We start from the raw sequence: 26,536 nt of genomic DNA on the forward strand, positions 1-26,536 counted from the left end.
ATGAAAGTAATGGCGTCTAAAATTAAATTGTTTTGTATCACGATTGAATGTTCCTATTAAACGCAACATGTGACACTTAAGAGGTGCCAACTGATACCAGAAACCAAGGCATTGAAATAAACAAACTAAAGAGAGAAAGCTATGGAATTACAAAATTAAAAACAAAAGAGAAAACCAAAATTAACAAACAAGAGCCACCCATGAAACACAGCTGCAGAGCAATGGATCTTGAAAAGATAAGGCGAAATTGCTTCCCGAAATATTTTCATTTGCTTTGTTGCAGATAGCACTTAGTACCTCGCAAGTACCATTTGTTGCTTTCAGCTGAAAACCAAAACTACTAATGAATTCCTGCGCAAAGATCAAAAATATATTTTCTGTCTTGTATTTTAAAAATTAAGGACAGAGTAAGAAGTGTACTGTACTTAGGTTTCCGAGGGTTAAAAGGATTAAAATTTGAAAATATTTAAAATAAGTGAAGAGAAATTTTATTTTTATTTTATTTGTCTAAAAAAATTTGCAGTTTTTCTTAGAAACCCTTTTGTCCCTCCATTAAGACATTCGTGAGGGTTTTACATTCCCCAGCTGTAAAACGTAAAAAATTTAAAGTGCAAATTGATAAAACACTGTCATTGGAAGCCACAGTAAATATTTGAAGATGAACCTTGAACTTTGAGTTTAGCATTCAATGTCGTCTTCTGTTGATCCATCAAACCACCATCAATCAACAGTGGAATGGAACTTTGTACACAGACAAATCAGTTTTATTGAGAAATAAACTAGTCAGTATTTTAGTAAGCACGAAGTTCAAACTACAGCTGTTTATAGTTAACTTCAGATCTTTCTTTTATTACATGTGCTCCACCTTTCCAGCTGTATACAAGATTAGTAAAGCGAAAAGATATACCGATATGCATCTGTACATCTTAATATATATTGTCGAGTAAATAAACGAATTAATTAACATATGTTGTTGTTTTAATAGGATGTTAAGAGCATCAGCAATAAGGCCATATTGCTCTGTGTATACTGTTTGTAATTGTATATGTTTTATGGTCGATTTTCTATTTGCCGGATGAAAAACTCGAGTTTCCTGAATATAAAAAACTACTACCCACGCCTGACACCGACTAACTCAACCACAGTGTGAAAAATGCTCTTAAAAGTTCCTCACGTCATCGACGGGATTCGAAGTCAGGTCTTTTTCACCCGGTGGAGGAAGGACGGCGATCCTACCAACTGTGTTACAAGTATACCAATGACTGGTACCTGAATGCATGCCACATATTCAGCACGCAGGTTTGAGTTAACTTCCTTTTATTCAGAACCGGCGACCGAATATCGCACACTCATTGCTTTGCTTTGATAAGTATAAAAAGGCTTTAACGTCCACGAGTAACTTCAGAATATTGTATCAGTGAGCAAGCACAATTGGTACACGAAGGGCATCATGCTCACTACAAAACGCATGAAACATTTGACTGCTCTGGACACGGATTTGAAAACTAAGGAAGTAGGCTACGTAGAGGTAAATTATGCTCACGCTTTCTCTTATACGTCTGTAGGTTTCCAGTTACAAAGAAATAGTGTCTATTCAAATGACTAGATGGTTTGCGACGAAATCGCTGAGATTAATTGCGAATTTTGAACCCAAAAGTTTATCGCATTTTCAATCCTTCTTGAGGTCTTTTATGTAAATCACATGATTGACTAAAATATAGATGAGTGTGAGTCTAGAACAAATACCAGGAACTAATTGCTTTGCTCCTAATAAGATATGTTATTCATATTTATTTTGTAGTGCTGAACAGGAAAATGGCCTTAACAATATTGCTGTCACGCTTGATTTCTAATAAAATTAAAATGTTTGTTTAATTTTAGTTTATTAACAAATTGTTTTAACAAAAATGAAACCCTGATTTCCTCTTTTATGTTGCCCGGTTCCTTCATACTGCCTCGTAAATGTTGAGCAGTAATTGGCAAGCGTATTCATATCCCAGTTGACTCCATACCATGTTTTCTGCATGAGAAATGTCCTGGTGAAATCTTTTCCCCATGTTCATCATTGATATAACTGAAGTTCGTGTGTGTGTCGAGGTGGGGGTGGGGGGGTTAAGTAAGTAAAAAATTAATTTTTAAGCTCATATTACAATACAATTATTTTTAAACTTTGTTGAGTTGACCAAAAAGCTCCTCACAGTTCGCTGGTTTTTAATTTCATAAATTGTATCTGCAGATTAATTACTTTATTGTATCTGCCTTAATTACTTTGCCACTTAAACACACTCAACCACATACCTCCAAAGTAATGATTATTAACCATGATACGTTTCTTTTAAATTCTAGCAAACTCAGTGATTTGTCTTCCGGGTGGTCTAGACTTCAGCAAGCTTTCGATACTGTCTCATGGAAACTGTTATATAAACTGGAAGCTGAGCTACTGTTAAGGTCCTACGCTGAATAACAGAATGGCTAAAATACAGGAGACAGAGGGTTGTCATAAATGGCCGATCTTTAGGATAGATTAGTGTAAAAAGTGAAGTCCCTCAGGATTCGATTTTAGCCCCCACCTCCTATTTCAAAATTTCATAAACGATAACAACGAAGGTGTCAATGTTTTTGAATGTGGGAAGGGAAGTTAACGATTTGAGTCAGGCCATGATGCTTCAGAGCTTCAATAAAGATTTGAATTGGTTATATACATGGTCCGAAAAATGGCAGCTTAAGTTTGCTTCTGAATGTAAAGTTTAAGGAAGAAATTATGAGGAGCTAAACTTAGTTCACGATGAAAAAGCTTAGGTCTTACGATTCAATCTGACATGAAATTTTCCATGTAATGTGAATAGATGACTAAGAAGACAAATGATGTCCTGTCCGTGATCTACAGAACCTTTGTTAGTGGAGAGAAGGACGTCATTATCGCTCCATACAAGAACATGATTAGATAGTGTTTGGTTATGATATAAATAAAATAAATTTTCTGTCTATACTCCGGCACGACAACCAAGTCAGTAGAGTTTACAATAAATCGTCAATACAAATATTTATCGTATTTAGTAGTCACGGGCTTGAACCCCGGTCCACTCAAGGAACGCGTGCTATGCACTCTCGCTCCTGACCACTGGGCTACGTCAGGCCTATGAGTTATGAGCAGAGACCGCATCTGAAAAAAGACAAATTTCTGGAGAGGGTTTGAAGAAAAACAGCCAGACTGGTGAGTTCAAATCGATGCGCATGTATGAAAAACGACTGTGGACTGCAGAGTTTGACAACTCGACATCTAAGAAGAGATCTGATTGAGGTGTACGAGGCGCTGAAGGGGTTGAGTAAAGCGAATGAGGATAATCTGTTCTCTCTCTTTGGTGGGGCACGGACCAGGAGACAAATATTTAATCTCAGGGAATAACAGAACAATGGACCTTGTGGAGCTTGCCTGTGGGAAGTGGTTTGTCGAACATTGCAATAAGTTGCCTCCCAACGCTGCAGAGGCAGAATCTTTTTTTCATTTCAGATCAGAATTGGATGGTTATCTTGGGTGAAAGGTAGTATGTGAATATTCTGTTTTCTTTTATTATTGTTTTATTTTATTTTTTTCGGCCGGTGCGAAAACGTTTGCACCTTGAATCGCCTGGCCTTACCAACACTAAATTACTGCCAAAAGTGATTTATTAAGGAACTCGTAATATTTATTTCAATCGGTGTCCAATAACTGTTGACAGCAATAATTTTAGTGTTTTATTTTTGAGAGTTGTATCCCACACTCATTATTCTTTATTCTTTGCAGGTTTCCTTTGCTGGACAGTTGCCTTCTACCGGTATTCTTCGTTTAATGAAGACGAAGAAGACGAGCCCAGTGACTTGGAGCTGTGGTCCGCAATCGTCACGTCCATAGCCAAGTGGGAAGAAATGAAACGACGGAAGGCACAACACAAGTCTCACGTACACAGACGGGACGAAGAGGTCGTTTGCTACAATGGCTTCGGCTGTTTTCGCGACGGAGGAGCATTCGACTATGTGGATGCATTGCCGGCTCCTCCAGAAGTTATAAACACTGGATTTGTACTGTACACGCGCAAAAATCCTAACAAAGGCGATGTTTTGCACTACGAGAACAGCTCCACGTTGTATTTCTCGCACTTCAACGGAAGTAATCCTGTCAAGGTGATCATTCACGGATTCGGAAGTAGCGGACGTCGTGCGTGGGTAAAACAAATGACGGAGGCCTTGCTCTACATGGTACGTGATTTTTGTGCGTGTTTTGTCTTCTTTGCATGTTATCCTCGGCGGGATTAACAACACCGGAGTAAAATAAATACACATATGGTATGGGGCATTGCACGCACTTTGCTCACTTTTCTGTCTTTATTAATTTGGTAATTGCGAATTTATTGGAATAACAAGGGAATTGAAGCCAGGATGAAGCAGAAAGTATTCTTGTAGATTTTAAGATTCAAAGAACGATGTTAAGCGGGTGGTATAAACATTAACACAATGAAGAATAAATATGTCCAAGGGATTACAAGAAATTCTTAGTTTGCGAGTTTCAATTGTCATATTTTAATCAGAGTTTGTTTAAGACAAAACATTAGTATGGGCAACAGGTGGCAAACAAATGAACAAAAATGGGAGAATTTCTGGGAGTGTTCCCTCGTTCTGTACCAGAAGATCTAGTATGTCTGGTGACCTCAGTATTCATTCGATAAACTCGCGATTTCCTCTTCACTTTCCAGGAAATTTTCATTCAAATATTAATAGCAAAAGACTACAGGACTGGCACTGTCTACAAATAATAAACATCTTTTCCTTGAAGTTGTGGAGAGATATGATCATTTAACGTGATATTTCTTCCCGAACAATTTGTTTTTCAATTTAAACAAACAGATTTCATCTGCACCTAATTATGGTGAATGATATTTACACACTTAACGTGAAAATTGCCTCGTCAGACCAAACAATATTTTAGAAAATTATTCATGTCGCGGCTTATTGAACAAACTTTTCTGTAAATTCTTTGCTCTCGTCAAATTCATCATCATTTTCTGTGTCTGTCTTCGTGATATCTTTCCAGTGGAAATCTTTGACTCTTGTCGACTTAGAATATTTTCCCTCCGATTACCAGCGATCCGCTCGTCATATAGCGGCTTAAGTCACTTGGCATCAGTTCGGAAAGGTCTGGGTACGAGTGCTGTCAAGAGGAGTTTCTGACGATTTTTCACTCGGATTTCAGCTAACCGGTCTTAAGAGAAGGGGTGTTCTTTTTCGTGAATTATTACGGGGGTTTTCCACTCGCAAACCGGTTCTGAAAACACGCGGAGACAAATCCATGGACACAGGGAAGAAGCAGCGGGAACTCAACAGGAATTATGTTCATTTTGATTGTTTTTGGGTTACCACGTCTTGAAAGATCGACTACGCTATCGTGGTATCTAAAGTTTTTCATATTTAGATATTACCTCTCATACACACAATTCCTTTAACCCTAAATGTTGTTAAAATCTGGAATGAACACTTTACGCTGCACGCTGTTTAACATTCTTCAGGTCATCAATATAACAGTTTCCTAACGGAATAATCACCCTATCAATATGAAGTAACCGCTATTTCTCTTTTTCTTTTTTTTTATGAAATCTCAAAAGCGAATAATATTAGAACCTATACTAATTAGTACCGGTACGGGTTGTTGGTTGAGAAGACTTGTTGACATTAGATTTCGCTTTCTGAAGATTGTAATTTTCAGGAAATACGTGAGAAGGAAGGTTGTTCCAGAAAACTAAGCTAAGTTTTCTGGAACAGTCTGAAAAAAAGGAGGAAAATTTGGTTCTGTCAGTTTGAAGCTGGACAATGAATGGATATTAACTGGTTGTGGCACGTCCTCGGACTCGTTTGGAAAAGAGTGAGCGAATTGCAGATGCCAATTCAAAAGGAGAGTGCCCATGGAAGTACATGTAGAAAAGGCATGCAAAAATAAACAATGTCTATGACACAGAGAGTGAAAAGATGCACATTATTTAATCTTACTGACTTGTTTTGAATGGAGTCTAGAAGCCTGAGAGAGAGGGGGGGGGGGGGGTTTGAGACACCATCCTAGATATTTTAACAGTATTCCTTAGTAGGGCGGATTTTGAAATTTGTACCCAGAGAGCGAAAGAAACCCCAGATTTTTGGATGCAGAGGAGGCAATATTTGTGATGTGCTTATGCCAAGAAAGAGATTAGAGGTCAGGGTAATTCCTACTAGTGATCTTTTCTAGAAATTATGCACACTACCTGGAAATCAGCATTTAAAGAATAAATGGTAAATATTCGAGTTGAGGCCGTTTGTGTAGAGCAAAAGGTTTCTCAAACTGGAAGGTCGGACGTAGTGTGCATTCATCAAAACTATGAATATAAGATCCAGTCAGTGGAAAAAGATCAATAATATATGAATAAAAAATTAAACTTTGGCGAACATCAACATTTGAGGAGAAATAAGAAGACAGAGAGCAATCTAGCACCACCGCAGCGAGTGGTCAGAAAGAAAACTAGACGCCCAATTGCAAAAAACTTTCGGCAATCCAAAAGACGGGAGCTTGTTTAGAAGACCTGTATTCCAAGCATAGTCAAAAATCTGCTGATATAAAAAGTTATACTTGTCCAACTGAAAAACTTGAAATGTTTTTTTGTTTTTTTTTCATCGCGTAGTGGACGGAAAGTACACTGCTCGACAAAATTAACAGAACACGGAGAAAACGTGATATAACTCGTGCAATTTGCAATGAAGCGAGACAAAATTAAATGCCCCTATAAGGGACATTTATAGGGACTGTATAAGAATTACCAAAACGGTCATATTACAGAGGTCGATACAAGTTGTTCGAAAATATGGTCACATTTCATCAGTACAAGTATGATCACCTCCAACGGCTAAACAGGCCTGGCAGCGGTGAACTATTCTCGATATAACGGTGTCTATAAGATTCTATGGCTACAAATCTCAATCTTACACTAGCGCAGACCTTAGCTCACCAAGTGACTGAGGAGTTGGCTGTCGGCGTGCAATGCGACGTAAAAAAGCGTCCCACACATTTTCGATCGGATTTAAGTCTGGTAACAGTGCTGGCCAAGGCAGTCGTTGGATATGTTCACTTTCAAGCTATTCCTCCACCGCTTGAACCCTATGTGCAGTGGCATTGTCGTGCATGAAAAGAAAAACTGGGGAAGTTCACCACTAAAAAGTCGCGCATAGGATTGGTTCTCGGTACCTCTGGGCAGTTACGATACCCCTATCAAGAACATGACGAGGGGTATGGCCGTCGATCATTATTTCGCCCCACACGAGAACACCGCCTCCACCGAAAGTGTCCCTTTCTCTGACGTTGGAGGGATTGTACCATATTCCTCCTTGTCTCCAGATGAAATAACGTCTAGAATCTGTATGCTAAAACGGGACTCATCAGAGAACAGAACTGAATCCCATTCGTCAGGGGTCCAAGTAATGGCACCAGTTTCGATGAGCTGTGCGATGCTTTGGGATTAATGGAATACAAACCATCGGCTTTCTTTCGTAGAGTACACTTGAATTGAGTCATCTGAATACAATCCGGTTTGAAATGTTTTCATCTATGGCTGCAGTAACCTCAAGAGACAGTTAATGACAGGACTTCGTAGGATTCCGTCTTGCTTTAGAGCCAGGTCTGTTGTGGTTGACGCAGCCCTCGGGCGCCCTTTGCCAGCTCTTCTTATAATGGTTCCTGTCTCTTGAAACTGGTTCAATAAGTGTAAAGTGTATTGATGTCTAACGGCACCAGGAGTTTCCCCCATCTCCGCGTTGCTTTCATTGTTGGCGTACCAGTTCACTGGGAAGGCCAGAGATTTAAGTGTGTGGATTTTGTATATGTGTAGTGTTGTGTATTGTTGTTTATCTGGCCGTTTATCCGCTGGATCCCTACTGAGGCCCAACGTTGCCCACATTTGGCCTCGTGTAGGCAGACCAGGTACACCGTAATTTGAAATTTTTACTCTGTCTCCCTCCTAGTTTCCTGAGATTTCAGTGACTATGGCCTTAAAAAAAAAAAAAAAAAAAAATTCGGTAAGGGTAAGCGCTGGAATTAGAAAAGCCAAATGAGGTTTATGCGGTTTAATCTGGACGAAACTAATTTTTGCAGATTGTGTAGGGTATACACTGGCGTATTAGGCAGAGTACGGGGGGGGGGGCAGACTGAAGGCTGGAGGAAAAGGCAGAAGTATGGGGACGATAGAGAAGGCGACTCCAGGATGTTCAGTGAGGCAGGCACGTTCCCCACCAGGAGAAGAATAAGGGTTGGTAGGGGAGGAGAGGAGACAAGACTATCTCCTCCTCTCCGCCAGGGGAAAGGTACCAGGCACGGGAGCCCAACTGGTTCAATAGTGCCGAGACGACACCGTGACACATTAGGCCAACGTGCCACTTTCGCCTGCAAGTCGTCCAATGGCCCGCCATCTCAAAAAAATCATGTAAACGACAATGACTTGCCATTCTGAGTACTGGAGATGTGGCTATCCCACTGAGCAAGCCAAAAAACGGGAATGAAATGATGTGGTCGCAATTCATGTTTTTATAAGCATGAATAATTTGCATAATGTAAGGCTCTGTAAGGTGGTACATCGAGTTCTATTGGATACATGCAAATAGGGGGGGGGACATGCTATTCTTGTCTGAAACCGACTAACTCAGCCACATTGATTAAAAGACCCATAAAAAGTTCCTTGCGTCATTGATGGAATTCTAACTCAGTTATTTTCCACCTGGTGTGGTGAGGATTGTGATTATACCAGACATTTCAAAATACAAAGTGTGTTACCAAAATCATTGTAGGATCACTTTGTTACTGGGCGGTCGATAAATTGCTATAGCTACATGAAGGGTAGAGCCTATACTGTTCATTAACTTGAACTCATCACTGCTACCAGAATTGTTTCGAGACAGCATTGTTTCTTTGCGGGAGTTTGCAAAGTCACTCGCAGTCAACATGCTTTCTCAACTGATTTCTCAATGTATGTGACTGCAAGTTTTGTGTGCAGTGAATATCCGATTCTGATGAATAAATTAGAATCATTAGAAAAAACGGTACATATCTTCTTATGCACAAGTTACATACAGGTTTCAGCGTATCGTGATAGGTGATATCTGGGTAAGTGTATGGTATTCATCCAGATGTTTTGAGACATTCTGGGTATTGAGAAAGATTTGTGAGATTCAACCATAGCCTTAACCTGAGATTTTTAAACCGAAATATTTTGAGAATCTCGGATTTAGGCTATGGCTGAAGGCAAAAAACCACATGCACTTTGGGCGTTTGTGTGTTCGAGGATCTTACCCGAATGGTAACAAAACAATTTCTTTTTCTCATAAATTAGGTAATCAAACAGTAAAAAATGTCCCTCACACCTTACCTGAAGACTCACTGTACATGTCAGAAATTCTTTCTGGTCATCTGAGAGTGATTTGTCTCAAACGATATTTTTACCTGCCAGGTGATTCACTTTTTATGACAGTAATTTCTCCCTCTATTACCTCCTCTCTCTCCCTCTATTACCTCCTCTCTCTCCCTCTCTTTCTCTGTCTAAATGGATCCAAATTAAAGAAGCATTGAAGCGCGCTCAAATAAATTCCATTCGTTTTGCCGTTCCAGTGAATGTAATTTGTTATTGGATGGCCGCACGTAATAGACAGATTTATGTGAAATGACGAAATGCGATTTTCGTTTTGGTGACAGTAGAAGTATTTTCAGGGAACAGAACCACGGAAATCTAAAGTGACTCAACAACTAGTAAAAAAAACAAGAAACAAAAATAGTTTTAGTCTTTACGATGTCTTCCCATTTTTCGAAGTTACTTCCTTGACCTTGACCTCACTTCTAGAAGTGCTTGATAATCTTACATTGAATGACATTGACCTGAACGTTTCTTCTGAAAATAACTTAGTAATGTAGCCGCGACCTTCTGACTTCCGGGAAGAACAGAATACGTATAGGGGAAAACGAAACCTCTGTTCATCTGAAACATGGGGGTTTTCCCTCCTCTCCATACAGAGGTCGAAATTTCACTTCTCCACGTTCCTTAGAATCATTCAGTTTTTTGCTCCGCTAGACCGTTAGCTGTTAAAATCGAAAAATTCCAGCAATTTATTTTATAGTTGAGACAAAAAAAAAAAAATGATTCGGTGGAATTCTTGAAATCACCTCCAGCGATATATCAAAGAAACGCTAAAATGATTAAAAAGCAAAACTTTTATATAAATCAAAACTCCTCTCTTTATCCATGTGATTGGTTTAATGCCTGTAATAAAAACGGTCTAAATCAAACTAAATTCCTTTCATAGCTCCAATTTTATCGACTCTGGCGATTCTAAAGGGGTTTTCTCAGAGAAGATGTTAACATTTCGATTTTTATCGTACGTTGAATTGCACAGACTACGAGGTCAGTTTAGATATAAACGCGGTTTATGTTTAGAGCAATAATCAATTATTGTTTTCAATCAGTTACACTTCATCTCTTCATGTTTCAAAGCATAGACAACCTGATAAATAGTCATAGATCACAGGTTAAGAAACAGTGCTCTACACCAAAGAACCCTTAGTACGCAAATAGGAAATCTAGAACGTTCGCTTTAATTAACATACTCGTGACATCCAGTCCAAATACACACGCAGTGCAAGAATTAGGTCGGAAGATTGGTCTTTTGGGTTCTAATATTAATTTTAATAGTTTTAAACTTGTAAAGCAACTTCAGCATCAGTAGTTAAAGTGTTTGTAAACAATTATATCATTTTATTTTATATTTCACCCTGGCACAGGAACTCCAAGATTCGTGTATTAATAATGAAATAAACTTATGTATTCTGATGATTTATTTTAAAAAATTATTATACTTTTTTTACATAGGGGTTCCAATCATAGTTTCTTTCCAATCTTAGTGTTTAAAGCGGTTGTTTAGTTCTAACCAGTATTAAAAACAAACAATATGTCGACATTATCCAAATTAGCATGGAATCACTATTTTGTGGTAGAATTTCGTTTAATGATTGCACAGAACAGAACAAATTCGTATGGTTACTCTACTAATTCAATTAGAGTTTCTATAGAATTGATACTATCAATTGCTAAATCTGGTTAAAAATAGTCTCAGAACCTTTATTGAACCTTACGAGTTAATAATCCATTTGATGTTTCGTGTACAGGAAGACGTCAACGTCATTGTGGTCGACTGGGAAAAGGGAGCAACAATACCAAACTATGTCCAAGCTGCAGCCAACACTCAACTAGTGGGCAAACAAACGGCCGCAATCATCCGCATGATCAACTACGAAAGGGGTACTAACAACTCCGACTATCACCTGATCGGATTCTCTCTGGGAGCTCATGTTGCGGGCTTTGCAGGAATGGAGTGTCGGAACCTGAGCAGAATTACAGGTGAGATTTTGCTCGTCAATAAGACCGACCGATCTTAAAATGAATAACGAATAACTGAACAAAAAATATATACATTAGTGCGCCAAGAGTGCCATCCATGACACACAGAGAGCTTTTTCTTTGGAAGGCTATATGTAATCGTATAATTTTTTTTTGTTTTAGGCTGAGGTCATACTGCAAGCGATTTCTGGTGAACCGCACGAACTCTTTGAGACATCACGCATACAATCGAATCTTTTATCCCGAGCGTAACTTATTCCAGTGGAAGTGAATTTATTGAGAAGATCGCTCGTCTTTCACTGATCGATCAAATTAATTTGATTCTGATACAGCGAACGATGGATACAGATAAATTGATTAATCTTGTTTTCAATGAAAAAGCTTTGTTGGGCCAAAAGATGAAAAGTTACAATAAATGGGACGATTCCAGAAAATTAGGGAATAAAATTACAAATAAGATGAATATTTCAAGTAAATAGAAGTTATTAAACAAAAATTTATTTATTTAAATAGGATGAAGAACGACAGGTGAGACCCATCAACAAACACGAATAGAGGAAGACCAAGGAGAAGGTGGAAAGATAATCTATCCTGAACCCAACAAATAGATTACTTAATGGGGAAAATATTTGCGAGGGAGTTAAAAAAAAAAGATTTGTATTCACCCAGAAGTAGTTGTGATGGAAAGATGAAATTTTTTTGTTTGATACCTTGAAATCTATATAGCAACCACACAGATTTTGGTTTCGATTTGACAATTCTTTTTTTTTTTTTTTTCTTTGCAGTTCTGAATGAAGTGAAGTGTCACAATTTGATGAAGTGAACACAGATCAGTGATTCTCTTCCTCTTTCTGAAAGGGAAAGCACTCAAAACAATTTACGAAGAAAGGTAGGTCGTTGTTTATGGAGAAGACTGCAGAGGTTACAGTTTTGTTGTACATTGGTATAAACAATTCAAATGTGGAAGAATCTCAGTGCATGATGAAGAAATCCCACGACGCCCAGCAAACTTCTGTAACAGAAGAAAGCGTTGTAAAAATTGAGGCATTAATCCTGGAAGATTGCCGTATTAGCGTCAAAGAACTAGCTGCACAGCTCCAAATTAGTGTAGGGTCTGTGGAGAACATCATCCATCAACAGTTACATAAGTGCAAAGTGTCTGCTAGATGAGTTCCCAAACTTCTGATCCCTTACCAGAAGAAGGAAAAGGCACAACGTGTACATGAAATGCTGTCGATATGCCAGGAAAAACTGAAATATTGTCGCATTCTACTTATTCTTTCTACCTTGTACCCTCAGATTTCTTCCTCTTTCCTGCCCCGAAATATTTTCTTCGTGCAAAACACTTTGCTGCTGATGATGAAGTGATTTCTGCTGCCGAGTCGTGGGTTGAAGGACAGTCATAGGACTTCTACAAACTGGCCTGCGGAAGTGAACAGCTGATGGCTCATGGGTATTCACTGTGTGGAGATAATCTTGAGCTATGAATAAAACAGTGATCGTTCGAGACAATGCTGCCATCTCGAGCTCACGCGATGAGAAATTCGCCTAGAATTGCAGTGTAACCGCAGCATTAGGAACAAAAACCGTTACATAATAAAATAGGTTACTTGACTTAAAAAGGGTACTACTAATTATATGTGGAACTTTCTGGAAACTTTTTAGAAACAATGACTCTCTCTCTCTTGCTATTGAAATATTATTTTATCAATAAAATAATTATATATATATGCATATACAAATTTTTGCTCTTAGGTCTGGATCCTGCTGCTCCTTTATTTGAGGGATACGATGCCAAAGTACGCCTAGATGCATCCGATGCAAACTTTGTTGACGTCATACATTCCAATGGAAATAGTTTTTTGAAAGGAGGACTGGGTGCTTACGAACCATTAGGGCATGCTGATTATTATCCAAATGGAGGACGTGTCCAAACAGGCTGTAATAATATTTTACTTGGTGCTATATCAGATATCTTTTGTAAGTATGATTTCATTTAACTGATATCTATGCTGTTTTCAACTTCGTTTTTTCTTAAACCCGTACTGCATGTCAACCGGTGGAAGGCGTAGGGTACTTTTTAGTATTTTGAAGTACTTTTTAGGGGTAGGTGGAAATATTAAAGATATATTTTTATTGTAAGTCATTTAAATACCTGATATACCTTCATTCATATTGATATTGATGTGAATATCAATATCATTGATATTGATGAAGAATAAATCGAAACCTTAACTGACTCACCCATTCGTAAACTTAAGTTCGCTTCAGTATTGAATACATCATAGAGAAAGTTTGACATTCATTGCAGATCTAGCAGAAGTTCCATCTTCAAACTTACAGCTATTTTTTAAAATTTTATTATTATATACGAGAACAGAGATACAGAATTTTTTCTTTTCAAGAATTTAGGAATTACATGGGTGTTAAACTATTCGAACTGTAATTTTTTCTCGCAGATGGAAACTGGAAAAGTTTATGCAACCATCGAAGAGCCTTTAGGTTTTTCATCGACTCAATCCAACCATCCTGTCCGTTTCCAGCATTTCCTTGCGACACCTACGACGACTTCCTGATGGGGAAATGTTTTTCTTGCATCCCAGATCGATGTGGTAACATGGGATATTTTGCGGACAAATCCCATGCACGAGGAAAATTGTATCTAGTGACTCGAGACAGCGAGCCATTCTGTGGTAAATATATTGATTTATCTAAAGTTTGCTAACTATAACAATAAATACTACAGTAATAACCATATTAGAGTACTTACTTACTACCTTCCTTTATTAATTTTCTTAATAAAATTTACACAAGACTATCTTTTTGTTTCAGAATTTTATTAATGATAGGACTGAACCAAAATTGGTTTGTACTTTAGAAAGGTTTTGAGTAAGGGCATTAGTAAAGCGAACAAAAAAAAATTAGTTTGGCTGGTTAATCGGAATGAAGTTGCGTACATGTTCTGTATAGCAGTCGAATTATAGTGATTTATAAGTACGAGGGGGTATCAAACGTTCGTACCTTGACCCAGATAAAACATCAGTAGGAAGATGCTGTTTTTAATATAAGTTGTCTACATATTCAATAACTAGCATGTGAAATTTCATTCCCGTAAGTGATCGTACACCAGAGGTGGAGCACGGAATCTGAGGAAGGACTCTATGGTTGACAAAGTGGAGTATAGAGCAGTAATCAAGTTCCTGCATTTGCAAAAGCTCAGGAAATTTACGAAGAAATGAAGGCTGTGCATGGGCAGAATTGTCCATCCTATGACACTGTAAAAAAAGTGGAAACGCGAGTTCCAGTGCGGTCGTATAAGTGTCTTTGACGAGCCAAGAGAAGGAAGGCCATCAACGTCCACAGACAGTGAGACGGTTGCAAATGTTAAGCAGCTGGTGCTGAGTGACAGACGTGTGACAATTCATTTCATCGCAAATGCAGTGGGAATTAGTTATGGATCTGCCCACAGCATTTTATATGACTATCTGCACATGACTAAGGTCTCCGCACGATGGGTTCCAAGATTTCTGACGCCTTTGCAGAAGCCGTTGCCACCACCAACTTTGTTGGCCAGTGAGGCTTCGAACTACTGTAGCACCCACCCTATTCTTCTGATCTAGCACCGTCGGACTTCTTGTTTTGAGAAATGAAGAAACCATTGCGTGGAAGCGGTTTTTATTCGTCTCAGGAAGTCATCAATGAAGTGGAATCGTGGTTTCAGGCAAAAAGTGAGGTCTTCTATGATCAAGGCATTAAACAACTGATCCATAGATGAGAGAAATGTGTTACTATACATGGAGAGTACATAGAAAAGGATTAAAGTTCACCTTTCTAGGGCTATTATTTCTAGTACGAACTTTTTGATACCCCTAGTATTAGCAAATATCTTTCGAGTCTAATCAGAAAGAAAAACAAGCGTGTAAAGTCTCTTGTATTGAGATACGTGAGTTAATTTCGGGAGCTTTTCTTATGCATCAAACAATAAATAAATAAATAAAAATTATAGTAGCTACCTTCAATTTAAATCAGTGCCCATCATTAATTAGAACGCACGAATAAATTATGATTTGTAAATAGCGTTTATGAGTTTTATAACAAATCGCTGAACGTTCAAATAAGGTCAGAACGATTAAAAGACGCCTTAGCAAGTACATAATGAAATATGTTTTCCATTGTAATAATTTCATTTAAAATAATAACTCCCTAAACTCTCTCTCTTTCTCTCGCCCTCCTTTGAGTCGTGATCCACTTTGTATACATTTGTGTTTGTGTAGTATTGAACAAAGTTAATGACCCGCAACAGTTTAATAGTTGTATATTTGCAGCGCACCAGTTCCGGATAGCCATTACGAGCACAAGAGGTCAAGGCTCTACCTGGGGTAAACTAGAGATCACGCTGGTGACCGATGAGGGCAGTAACGAAACTTTTACGATAACAAGGTGCGTTCCCTCTCTTTCTCTCAGCTATTAATTTGTAACATATATGGATTATTTTTAAGGGGTGGGAAATACTTCAAGAAAAATATGGTCAAAAGTTCAGCTGATATTGAAAGGCAAATGTAATATCGCACTTGGAATATTGTGACCAAGTATGGAAACCTCGATGTCTTTATTATTTAAGAAAAATAATAATAAACAAATGAATAAAGACATCGAGTTTCTTGAAAAGGTTGATAATTGATAATTGGTAATTTATTTATCCCTATTTTGTGTTACAATTGTTGGGAGGTAACAGCAAGAAGGGAGAGAGAACACATAAGCCAGAGGCTTTTTAGGGGGCGTTCCCTTTCAAAGGCGGCCTCCGTAGCCGAGTGGGCAGGAGCGGGAGTGCAGTAACACACGCTCTTTGAGTAGACCGGGGTTCAAGCCCCTGACTGCTGAATACGGTCGATCTGCCAACCCGCACTGGACCAGCGTGGCAGATTATGGTCCATTTCCCTCAGCATGAATTGTTGAGGAGGCTTCCATCCTGCAGTGGATTGATAATGGCTGCACTTTACTTTTTTTTTTTTTTTACCCTTTCAAAAAGATAACAACAAAACCAGATACACCATGAATCGGACATATTTCTACATTCCATTACAGAGACTTCGTAAACCAACCACACATGTCGCGTGGTTAACAACAGTACTATAATTACATTGTGAGTACTTTTACAATAACAAGTATGAAAGAAAAAATTATGAAATAATTGCGTAGAGTGTTACAAGCTTTTTGACAACTATTCCTTCAACTTACTTCCTGCTCTCACCCGTCACATGTTCAGCCACAAACCTCCATACCTCCATAGTGTTCTACCTGGACGTTCCACGATCACCAACCTCTTGGACACACCGTTCAGAATTGAAAGTACCTTAAGCAACAAAGAGCAACTGGATATTGTGTTCCTCGACATTAAGGCGGCCTTTGACAATCTGTCCACCCATGCATTATGTACCATACTGTGCAACTACTTCAAAATCTCTGGCAACATCCTAGTTCTCCTTAGGAAACTCCTTCAGTCCAGGACCCTGTGGATCAGAAATCAAAACCATAATCACCAGATTCTCTGCTCCAGAGGGCTCCCACAAGGGGGCGTTCTCTCTGCCACCCTCTTCGCCGCATCTTTAGAACCCTTCCTATCAAACCGTACTAATTTTACCACCTACGCAGATGATATTAAGTTCTTCATCATCATAAAATGCCCCCAGTCTCTCCAGTCTATTACTGTGAGCTCCAGCCGACAGCTGCATGAACTGGAAAACTACCTTCATGCGATTGGGCTCTCCATTAATAAAGAGAAAACTGCACAACTCTCTATCACCAAGAAGAAAAATACTAACGATGTGAAAATCATTATAGCGAACTCTCCAGTTAAAAAAGTCACCCAACATAAAGATTTGGGTATCATCTGGGACAAAGACCTCACCTTCTTGCCTCACTTTAATGCCACTCGAACGAAAACATATTCGGCTTTATGGGCAGTAAAACAAGAGATCTCCAACTTCCATAACCCGGACCTTATCATCAAATACATTCTTCGTTGCATTTTCCCAATTCCATTATATGCCTCGACTATATGGTCCTCAGCACCCTCATCATACCAAGCCAGGTTCCTCTCCTTGGAATTCTGGATCTTGAAATGGCTAATTAGGGTTGCCGGGCTAACACCTACAATCTCAAAATCTGTTCTGGTCACCAATCTTAATACGCTTCCTTGGAGGTATCTCATCATCTCTAGGAACCTTCTTACCCTCTCTCAGCTTTTATCCGGAAAACTGAAGTCACCCGATATATGGGGTATCATCGCCAGATCGTCCGACAGGAGAAGATTCCAGTCCAACACCTCCCCATACAGATCAAAGCTGCGTAGCATGTCCTCCCTGGACAACATGTTTCCACACAACTCCTTCCAGATATTTAATAGATTAGCCATAGACGTTGAGAAACTTTGCAAGGACAGAACATACAGAGCTTCCATTCTTGCAGACATGTATGCCTTAGTCATGCTCTAGGTAGACTCTATGTGATGCCGCACTATCCACGCTCCGATGTATCCGTATGCACTTTTATCTGTTATAACTTTATGTTTTTGTATTTGTTGTAACTTTATGTTTTTGCATTTGTAGTAACTTTATGTTTTTGTATTTGTTGTAACTTTATGTTTTTGTATTTGTTGTAACTTTATGTTTTTGTATTTGTTGTAACTTTATGTTTTTGTATCTTCACCAGTGGCTGTTTAAGGCCGTATATTGAATCTGGCTCTGTATACAATGTATTTGTCTGTATTTTATGTTTTATCTCTGTATGTAACTCATGTCCTCTAGCTGCATAGCTGTAAAGGGACATTTCTTCTGAAATAAATTGATATTAATAATAATAATAACTTGTTTACACAATTTCCAAACTGGTATGCATTGTGGAAAGTTCAGGAGTTGAGTGGAAGGTGATTTAGATCAGACAACCCTGGTGATGTGTTGTCAGGAGCTTCTTGAACTTGTTTAGTGAAATGGCATTTTTGATGTTTTCAGAAAGATTATTCCAGGTTTTTGCGCCTCTGTATTTTATATTTTTCTGACCTATGGCTTTTCTAAAAAGCGGAACCTTCAGGTTCGCTTCATCTCTTAAATTATATCTTATTCCTTCTTCTTCTATTGTTATAAAAAGGATCTGAAGAGAGGAGGAAAGTTTGGTGTTTTCAAAGCATTGTAGACAAAGACCGCCTCAGCTTTTTGTATCAGTTGGTAGATGCTTAAGAGTCTCGCTTCCTTATATCTCGAAGTCACTGATGCATTCCAGGGAAGGCCCAAAATTGAACGAACACATCGATTGACAATTGAATTGATTCTCGTAAGGTTATCTTGACTGGTCGTACCCCATGAGATGATTCCATATGTGAAGTGAGGCTGTATTAAGGAAAGGAATACTAGTCTGAGAAGGGAAGGAGGTACCCAGGCAGAGGCTCGGGCGAGTATTCCTGCTAGTGACGAAGTCTTCTTTCGTAAGGTGATCATTTGTTTATCCCAACTCAGCTTGTCATCTAGCCAGATTCCTAGAAACTTGGTATCATTCACCCTTTCGAGTTGTTTTCCTTTGTTTGTTATTTCGAAATCAATATTTAATGGTTTATTTTTCGTCCTAAACACCATATATTTGGATTTTTCTGGGTTTAGTATAAACTGATTCTTTTGTAGCCAACTATGCATTTCAGAGAGCAGGGCAGAGATCTTGCATTGAAGCTGGTTAGGGTCTTTATCAGTGATTAGAATGGAAATGTCATCGGCATACGAGTTGCCGTTGAAAGACGGCAACCCGTTTGGTAAAACCAGTAAAAGGGTATCCGTATGAGGAAAGACTTCGAATATGTTGGCCTCAAAGGTTGGGAACCAGGCACCTAAGAGTGGTGGACTTTTTTGAGGTCTATAAGGCTCTGAGAGATGAAAGTAGTAGTGGTGAAAGTAAAATGAATAAGGATGGAATTTTCACAGTTATAAATGATTCCAGAACTAGGGCCATGAATTCACATTACGAGGGGAGTTTTATTAGAGGTTTAGACTAGATTGTAGGAAGTTTTCTTTTAGCCAGCAGTTTGTGAATTACTGGAATAAGCTTCCTCGCAGGGGCGGCTCGTTGGTAGGCACTGCGAAACTGCAGCAACCCCACTTTTTAAATCTTAAATATACAGTCAACGGAGTTATATGAAATTTTATGAAGAACAATGCAACGCAATCAATATTTTTATTAACAGGTCCCTCATATAGTACACTCATCCTCTATTTCCAATAATCATTTCAAAAATAAACGAATAAAAACACGAAATCGTTTTCGACTTTGAAGTATAACCTTAGGCGGAACTGTGCGGCACACAGTTCCACATTTTGGTCCCAGTGGTTCAGTCAATGCATAGTTAGCGGGTTGCCAATACGCATTTTTCAGAGGTGACAAAACGAGGCAAAGGAATTGCGGAACAAGCAGTGCCGATTTGAAAGAAAAAGTTAATCTATTTTCAACAAATAACCGAAGAATGGATTTTATTTTTAAATAAAATTTCAAGATTACCTAAGTTTGTTAATGGTAAGTGTCCAGTTAATGTTTTGTAGTATTTTTAATTTACTTATTTTTATTATTACTATCTATGTCTTATAACCAAGGCAACTTAATGTAACTTAAAGTTACATTAAGTAACTTTAACATTAGGTAACAACAAAAAAAATAAATAAAAAATAATAAATAACATTAACGGCAAAGTAAGGTTATACATTTTCGAAATAATCACCTCCGTTTAAATAACAATGGTAAAAAAAATGCTGTCCTAAAAATGTCATTTTTATTTATTTATTTTGCAGTGAATCAGGTGAGGTGACAGATAAACACGAACTTCGAGGGGTTGCTGTCGCCCATCCAAATATCAGAAATTTGACTCACGCTATTTTAACATACGCAAAACATCGCGGGTGGATACACAGTGGGGTGGATAAGTGGCACGTGGATAAACTCCTAGTGATGGACAGTTCTGGAAACAGGTAAGATTTCAATCATTGATGAATGAGTATACGAGGTTTGGTCAAAACAATTCCGAAATGAATTTATTTTTAAAAATATTATACCTGCAACTGTACTTCTGTACCACGATATTTCGGACCTTTGTGAGTATTCCTTCTCTGCTATTATAAACCCAATCACGGCTAATTTTTTATTGTGAACTTTGCTATTTGACTCCATTCTCCATTTTAAAAGCAGATTACTCTGTGCTGCCTATTGTAATTTTTTTTTTAAATGTGCACTCCGAAGGGAGGACGAAAGAAGTTTTCAGCTTACGAAATTTTCTGAGAAAAAAATTGTGGCACAAACCGTAGAGGTTTGTGCCACAATATTATATGATGAAGACAGTGGTCTTCATCATATAATATAGATAACAACAAAAATAATAATATTCTTATTAACTAACGGGGTTCAGTTATGATTCGTATCACAGATTTCCAGAGGAGTCACAGTTATAGACAAACGGAGTAAAAGTCGACTGCAATTAGTGTTCAGTTTAAATTACCCTTGCCTGTGATCGACTAACTATTATGAAAATAAGAGCCCATAAAATTTCCTCGCGTTATTAACAACGTTCGAACTCAGATCTTTACCAACCCGTGGGGAAAACGACGATTATACCAACTGTGCTACCACAAGGAACAAAGCAGATTATTCACAGTTGGGCATAAGTTTGCCAAGAGAGGTTACATGTCTGCTGATGAGAAGTAAGTAAGCCCTGAAACGGCTATCCCGACGGTGGCTCGAATTTGCAAATGTATAGTGCACTCGCCTTTTAGGGAGGTGCTTACAATTTAAAAAACATTAGCAAGTTAGGCAGAATCGATGATGTAACCAGGAATAGATGTTTCTCTGGCTATAAGTGTTCTTGGATACACGTATTTTTTCTTCGTCTGAATCTTTGTGATTTAGTTTTTGCAGATCCACGGAGGTACGGAACTAACTTACACACAGTGAAAATATTAAAGGTGGAAAACACGGTTACTGGTGAGGCAAATGGATCTAATACCGGAAGTGGTTTCAACTAACTGAAAATTCAAGACGTATGTTCCGTATTAGCCATTAATTAAATCATATTTTAATTCTCTCTCTCTCTCTCTCTCTCTCTCTCTCTCTCTCTAGCTTGAATATATATTTTTTTAATGTAGTGTAAGCGAAAAGTTTGCATCAGTTTAACTCTTTGCTTTTTTCATGACCACTCATAACAGGTTATCAGAGTGAAAAGTCTGAATATCGAGTTTGTATATATTCCGGAAAATCAACCTACTCCGTGAAGCATACTGATAATACTCTGTCCATCATCACTGTATTCTTTCAGTTAAGATATGATGTAAATCATAGAGCAAAGATATGATATAAATCATATCTTTGCTCTTTGGAATTCCTTGATCTTTGGAATTAAATCAAAAATGAAACTATCACAGAAGATAAAATTGATAAAAAGAAGCATAAGGGGTAGGAATTTATGAATATTTCGAATTTCCTTCATGGTCAATAAATACGGAATCGAGAATAAAAAATAAAAAATACCCTCGTATTGTTATATTTTCTAAAATTATTATATTTAATAAAACTTTCTGTTCTGTTATAAAGCACACTAAATCTTAAATTTATTATAACATTAAACACCAAAAAGCATATTTTACCATTTAAAAAAAAATCAAATACTTGATCACAAGATGTACGTCAGTATTTGTTTCAATCATCTCGAAATCTTTAAACGCGGATGACATTCAGAATGAGCAATGTTAAGAACAACTTCTTGAAGATAAGATAAAAAGTTAAGAAGGGCATCTTACCTACTTCTTATGGCATCTAATCTGCTGATTACTTAGGGCAACTTACCGCTTTCAAAAACAAGTACAGAATTATGCAGCTCAAAGAGCTGCATAATTGTGTACTTGTTCTTGAAAGCAGTTTCTGAACAAGAAAACGCTTTCGGGTTGCTCCATCTCCATTATGAAATTATGCACCAATCTTTAATCTGAAAGAAAAAGAAAATTATCAGATGTGAACGTTGTAATAAGTTTAAGATTTCAATCTCATATTTTATGGTAAAACAAAGTATTTTCTAATAATATTTTGTAGAACACAGCACAATAAAATCCCTGTCTTTCTTCTGCTGGAGCCTGTACTACAAGAAATATAGAAGTAAAATAAGGATTATCCATTTATCAAGCACTTCATTGGTCAATGGTGTGTGTGTGGTGTAGACAGGAGTAACCATGGCAAAAGAGCATAATGTCGTCGATTATGTACATTAGGTGTACAATGCATGAGTTTCTCAATCGTTCATAGTTGGAAGACAAAAAATGGCCTTTCGATGTTGACCTAATAGTTATGGAAACAGTGTGGTCAATCCAACCAGACTAAGCTTAACCCAATTAAAATATAAGATTGACATAATCTGTATAATGTAGGGCTACTGTATATTGTGCGTCATAACACCAAAGTTATTTGTAGTCAATGCTGCGAAAAGATTAACTTCAGCAATATTGCAGAGTAGACTACAATCTCTATCCTCACCCAACTTACGTACAGAAAATAATGCTCACCAATCTTGAGCCTCCTGTGTATTTCTGATAAGGTCCACTTATCAATGAAGTGCACAAGAGGACTAAATCTTCTGAACCTCTTTTGCACCTTTACGGCATTCCGCTCTGATCACGTGCGGCCATCCCAGATATCTTGAATCCGAGAACCCGATATTTTTTGTTCAATCAGAAAAAATACAAAGATGATCATCGGCCCCAAATTGAGTCGACTCTAACTATGCCACATCCGATGTTATCATTTCTCCAGGATGCGTACCTTGTGGTACCCGAAAGACAGCTTGTCTTTAAGATTTCCACTTCTTCAAGGTATTAATGCATCGCAGACTCAGAACTGTAATCTATCTTTAAACCTAAGAGATCAAACAACTCTTGAACGTCATTCTCAGTAGAAGCAACTTCCGTATAGAAACTGAGGTTTATCAGGACTGAAGTTAACCAAGTTCTAGTTTACTCCCAGTATGTAAGGAACTATTGCCGTGTATTCAAGAAGTTGTGGTTATGTGCCCAATATTTTCAAACTGTAAACCGAAATCAAGTTTTATTTCATGGGCATCTTGTTTGTAAATATTCTGTATTGAATATTTATGAACAAACTAAGTGAGCAGCAAGTCTTCTTCTTCTGCGTAGCCAATGAAATATTTTGTGCAGAATTACTTAAGATTTATTGTCTTCACTGAGTTATCTATAACTGCAGATTAAATTACCTTTACTGATGTTAGTCTTTAGTGCACCCTGCACTAAAGACATCTTTAGTGCGGGGCAACGCCTTTCCACTCCAACACCTTTGCTATAGAGCAAAGTGTTGGACTAGTAGATTTTTGCAAAGACGGCTCCCAACAAATTTGGTCCCATCTCAATCACTTATCATGTCATCATTATTAGTCGATGATCCAAATTTGTTGCTGGCTCCAGCAGCAATCGCCGGTTGGCCGCCTGTGCCAATCTGCCCCTACTATAAATTAACTGTTGCTACCATGGATAGCATAACCCTACTTTCTGATGTTTCGAAAATGGTCAAAAACAGGCGAGTCCTCATCCTATATGAGACTTAAGTGGGAACCTTTTGTAAACTCTTTTTCCTTTCGCCCTAACCTGTAGACCTATGCCACTTTTAAACTGTTTCCTTGAAGCCCAGACCCTTCGAAGTACTCGCATTCAAGGATAAGTATGTCATCGCAACTAAGTGATTAATAAATTGAGTAGCCTTTGTATGTGTTCTGAAGTCACGAAGTACTTCAGATCATCGGCATATGGTTGAAATTTTGACTTAGCCACTGCAAAGAGGTCTATAGCTTCCAAATTTTAAATGATTGCTTAATTACTTTAATTATAGTAAATTTTGTATTAGTTTCCGCATTAAAAATAATAATTGTTTTGTTTATTGACAGCTTTTCTTTCTGTGGACACGGCATTCCCATCAAACATGGCGAGCCCAGGATCTTGCCGTTTATTCGGGGTGACTGCAAAGTGGAACCACCTGCTCAACGGCTAGCTCGTCTTATATGGCAAGTAGTAGGAGAACCAGTGACTGGAAGGGACCCAAGACCACCTAAGTTACTGTGGAAAATTCTAGTGGATGATAAGGAAAAATACAATTGGCACAGTGAATAATAAACATTAGCTACTACAGTACGCACTCATGAGCCAAAACATCATGACCACGCCTATCTCCACAAGTGCAAGCATCCCACAGCGGCTAGAAGTGACGTCACCAACCGGCGAAGCATATATAATCGAAGTGACGGTGTGGTGGGAATGGTCCGAAGAGGGATCCACAACTACCCAACATGCCGGGAAGGGGAGACCACCGCAGGTTTACAGTCGAGGTTAACAGCGGTTAGCTGCTGTCTCGGACAGCAGACGTCTCACGATCCCTCAATTAAAGGCAGGAACTGGGCCCATAGAGAAACGTTTCCGAGCACACCATCCAGGGAACGCTCTTGCGGATAAGTATGTCATCGCAACATAAGCCTGCGAAGTAGGCGACCTGTTCATGTGCCCATGTTTACTGACCGTCATTGGAAGAGTCGAAAAGAGTCGCCTGGTTGCATCAGGGCTGCGTCATACCGATAGACGTGTGCATATTCGACGGCAAGCAGGTGAACAGTTGCAACCAGGATGCACAGTTGGATGAAAAAAAAAAACAGACCGGCGACGGTGTTATCATGGTTTGGGGATGTTTTCATGGACATCACTGGGTCCCTCACCCCCATTGAACATACCCTCACCGCCAGATTCTACTCGGAAAGTTTTATTTCAGACCAAGTTTTGCCCTACAAAGTGAGCGTGTGTCCAGTTGACACTAAACTCTTTCAAGAAGACAACACCCCGTGTCATAAGGCATGCATTGTGTAGGTTCCAGGATGGCGTAAAAGCATTTCGTGTGCTCCTCTGGCCGCCAAATTCCTCAGACATCACTCCCATCGAAGATTTGTGGGATGCAGTGTAATGAAGAATTCGACAGTCTACGTCAGTGCCTCGCTCCGGACGTCCTTCTCTCCAGCTGGTCTAGGATACCTGAGGACATCTTTCTAGGTCTCGTCGAGTCCATACCACGCCGGTGCAAGCGATTATCATGGAGAAAGGCGACCCAACGCGCTATTATACAGGTGGTCATAATGTTTTAGCTCATGAGTGTTCGTATACTTGTATATTTTCACGCTAAGATTATAATATACTGTATTGAGGACATGCCAAAGACCACAGGGAGAACTGCAGAGGAAATCAAATGGAGCTCGTGAAATAGCACAACACCTGCAGATCAAGAGTCCCGAATGGAAGAATAGATTGAAGCAATTTCTTCGTGAAACTGAAATGCGAATAAATGATGAAAAATAGCGGTTATTTACCTACAATGTGCTAAATCTTATACTTAAGTAGTAAAAGTTAAGGAAGGGGATTAAAAGGGAAAAAATGCGAAATACATTGCCATTTTTCATGCCTTCACAGAGCGGAAAGTGTCATGCTGAGGAACGTTGGATCCTACTAAATTCAACGTGAAAAAGAATTAAATATTTACAATGCAACTGAATTTCATTATCTGCTGCTGCTGTGCAGTTCAGATGAATTCAAGGGAAGAATGTTTGCACACAAAAACTCACACCGAATATACGTCTACTGAAAAACTGTTTTTGAAACACAAATGAAAATAAGTCTCAGCTGTCTGGGAGATACCATACTTCCAAACGCTTAAACAGAAGAAAAGTAAGCTAGTTAACAGCACTGAGATTTGTTATTTTAGCAACTGCCTTTGGATGTGCTGGTTTAGAAGTTTAGACGAATAGAGACTGACTGGGAAAGAAATTCTTAAAATGATTTTTTTTTTTTTTTTTTTTTTTTGCTTTTTAGCAGCCAAAGATTTAACATCTCGTTTAACGGTTGTTTACCAAACAAACTGATAAAAATTACTTGTCTTAGGTTGGTTTAAATATAAATACACGTTATAAGCAATTTCAGTCTGTCCTCTGAATATTCTTGAAGACTTCAATCTCTGTACGCTAAGAGGAGCAGCCTTACCAAATTCAATCAAAT

General features: G+C 38.4%; 1 protein-coding gene across 1 annotated transcript in view; it reads left to right on the plus strand.

The window, feature by feature from the left end:
* Positions 1 to 26,257, plus strand: part of LOC150078469 (inactive pancreatic lipase-related protein 1-like) — a 39,966-nt gene extending 13,709 nt beyond the window's left edge. The window contains exons 2-8 of the mRNA XM_090384637.1: positions 3,785 to 4,236; positions 11,198 to 11,429; positions 13,185 to 13,409; positions 13,889 to 14,122; positions 15,755 to 15,869; positions 20,255 to 20,431; positions 24,394 to 26,257. Of these exons, the coding sequence (XP_090240763.1) occupies positions 3,785 to 4,236; positions 11,198 to 11,429; positions 13,185 to 13,409; positions 13,889 to 14,122; positions 15,755 to 15,869; positions 20,255 to 20,431; positions 24,394 to 24,616 (1,658 nt within the window). The 3' untranslated portion in view covers positions 24,617 to 26,257. The remainder of the gene's footprint in view (positions 1 to 3,784; positions 4,237 to 11,197; positions 11,430 to 13,184; positions 13,410 to 13,888; positions 14,123 to 15,754; positions 15,870 to 20,254; positions 20,432 to 24,393) is intronic.
* Positions 26,258 to 26,536: the final 279 nt, after the last annotated feature.

This window comes from Mastigoproctus giganteus, chromosome 11 (assembly GCF_048544385.1).
Source record: "Mastigoproctus giganteus isolate SK-2022 chromosome 11, ASM4854438v1, whole genome shotgun sequence".
Taxonomy (NCBI): Eukaryota; Metazoa; Arthropoda; class Arachnida; order Uropygi; family Thelyphonidae; genus Mastigoproctus; species Mastigoproctus giganteus.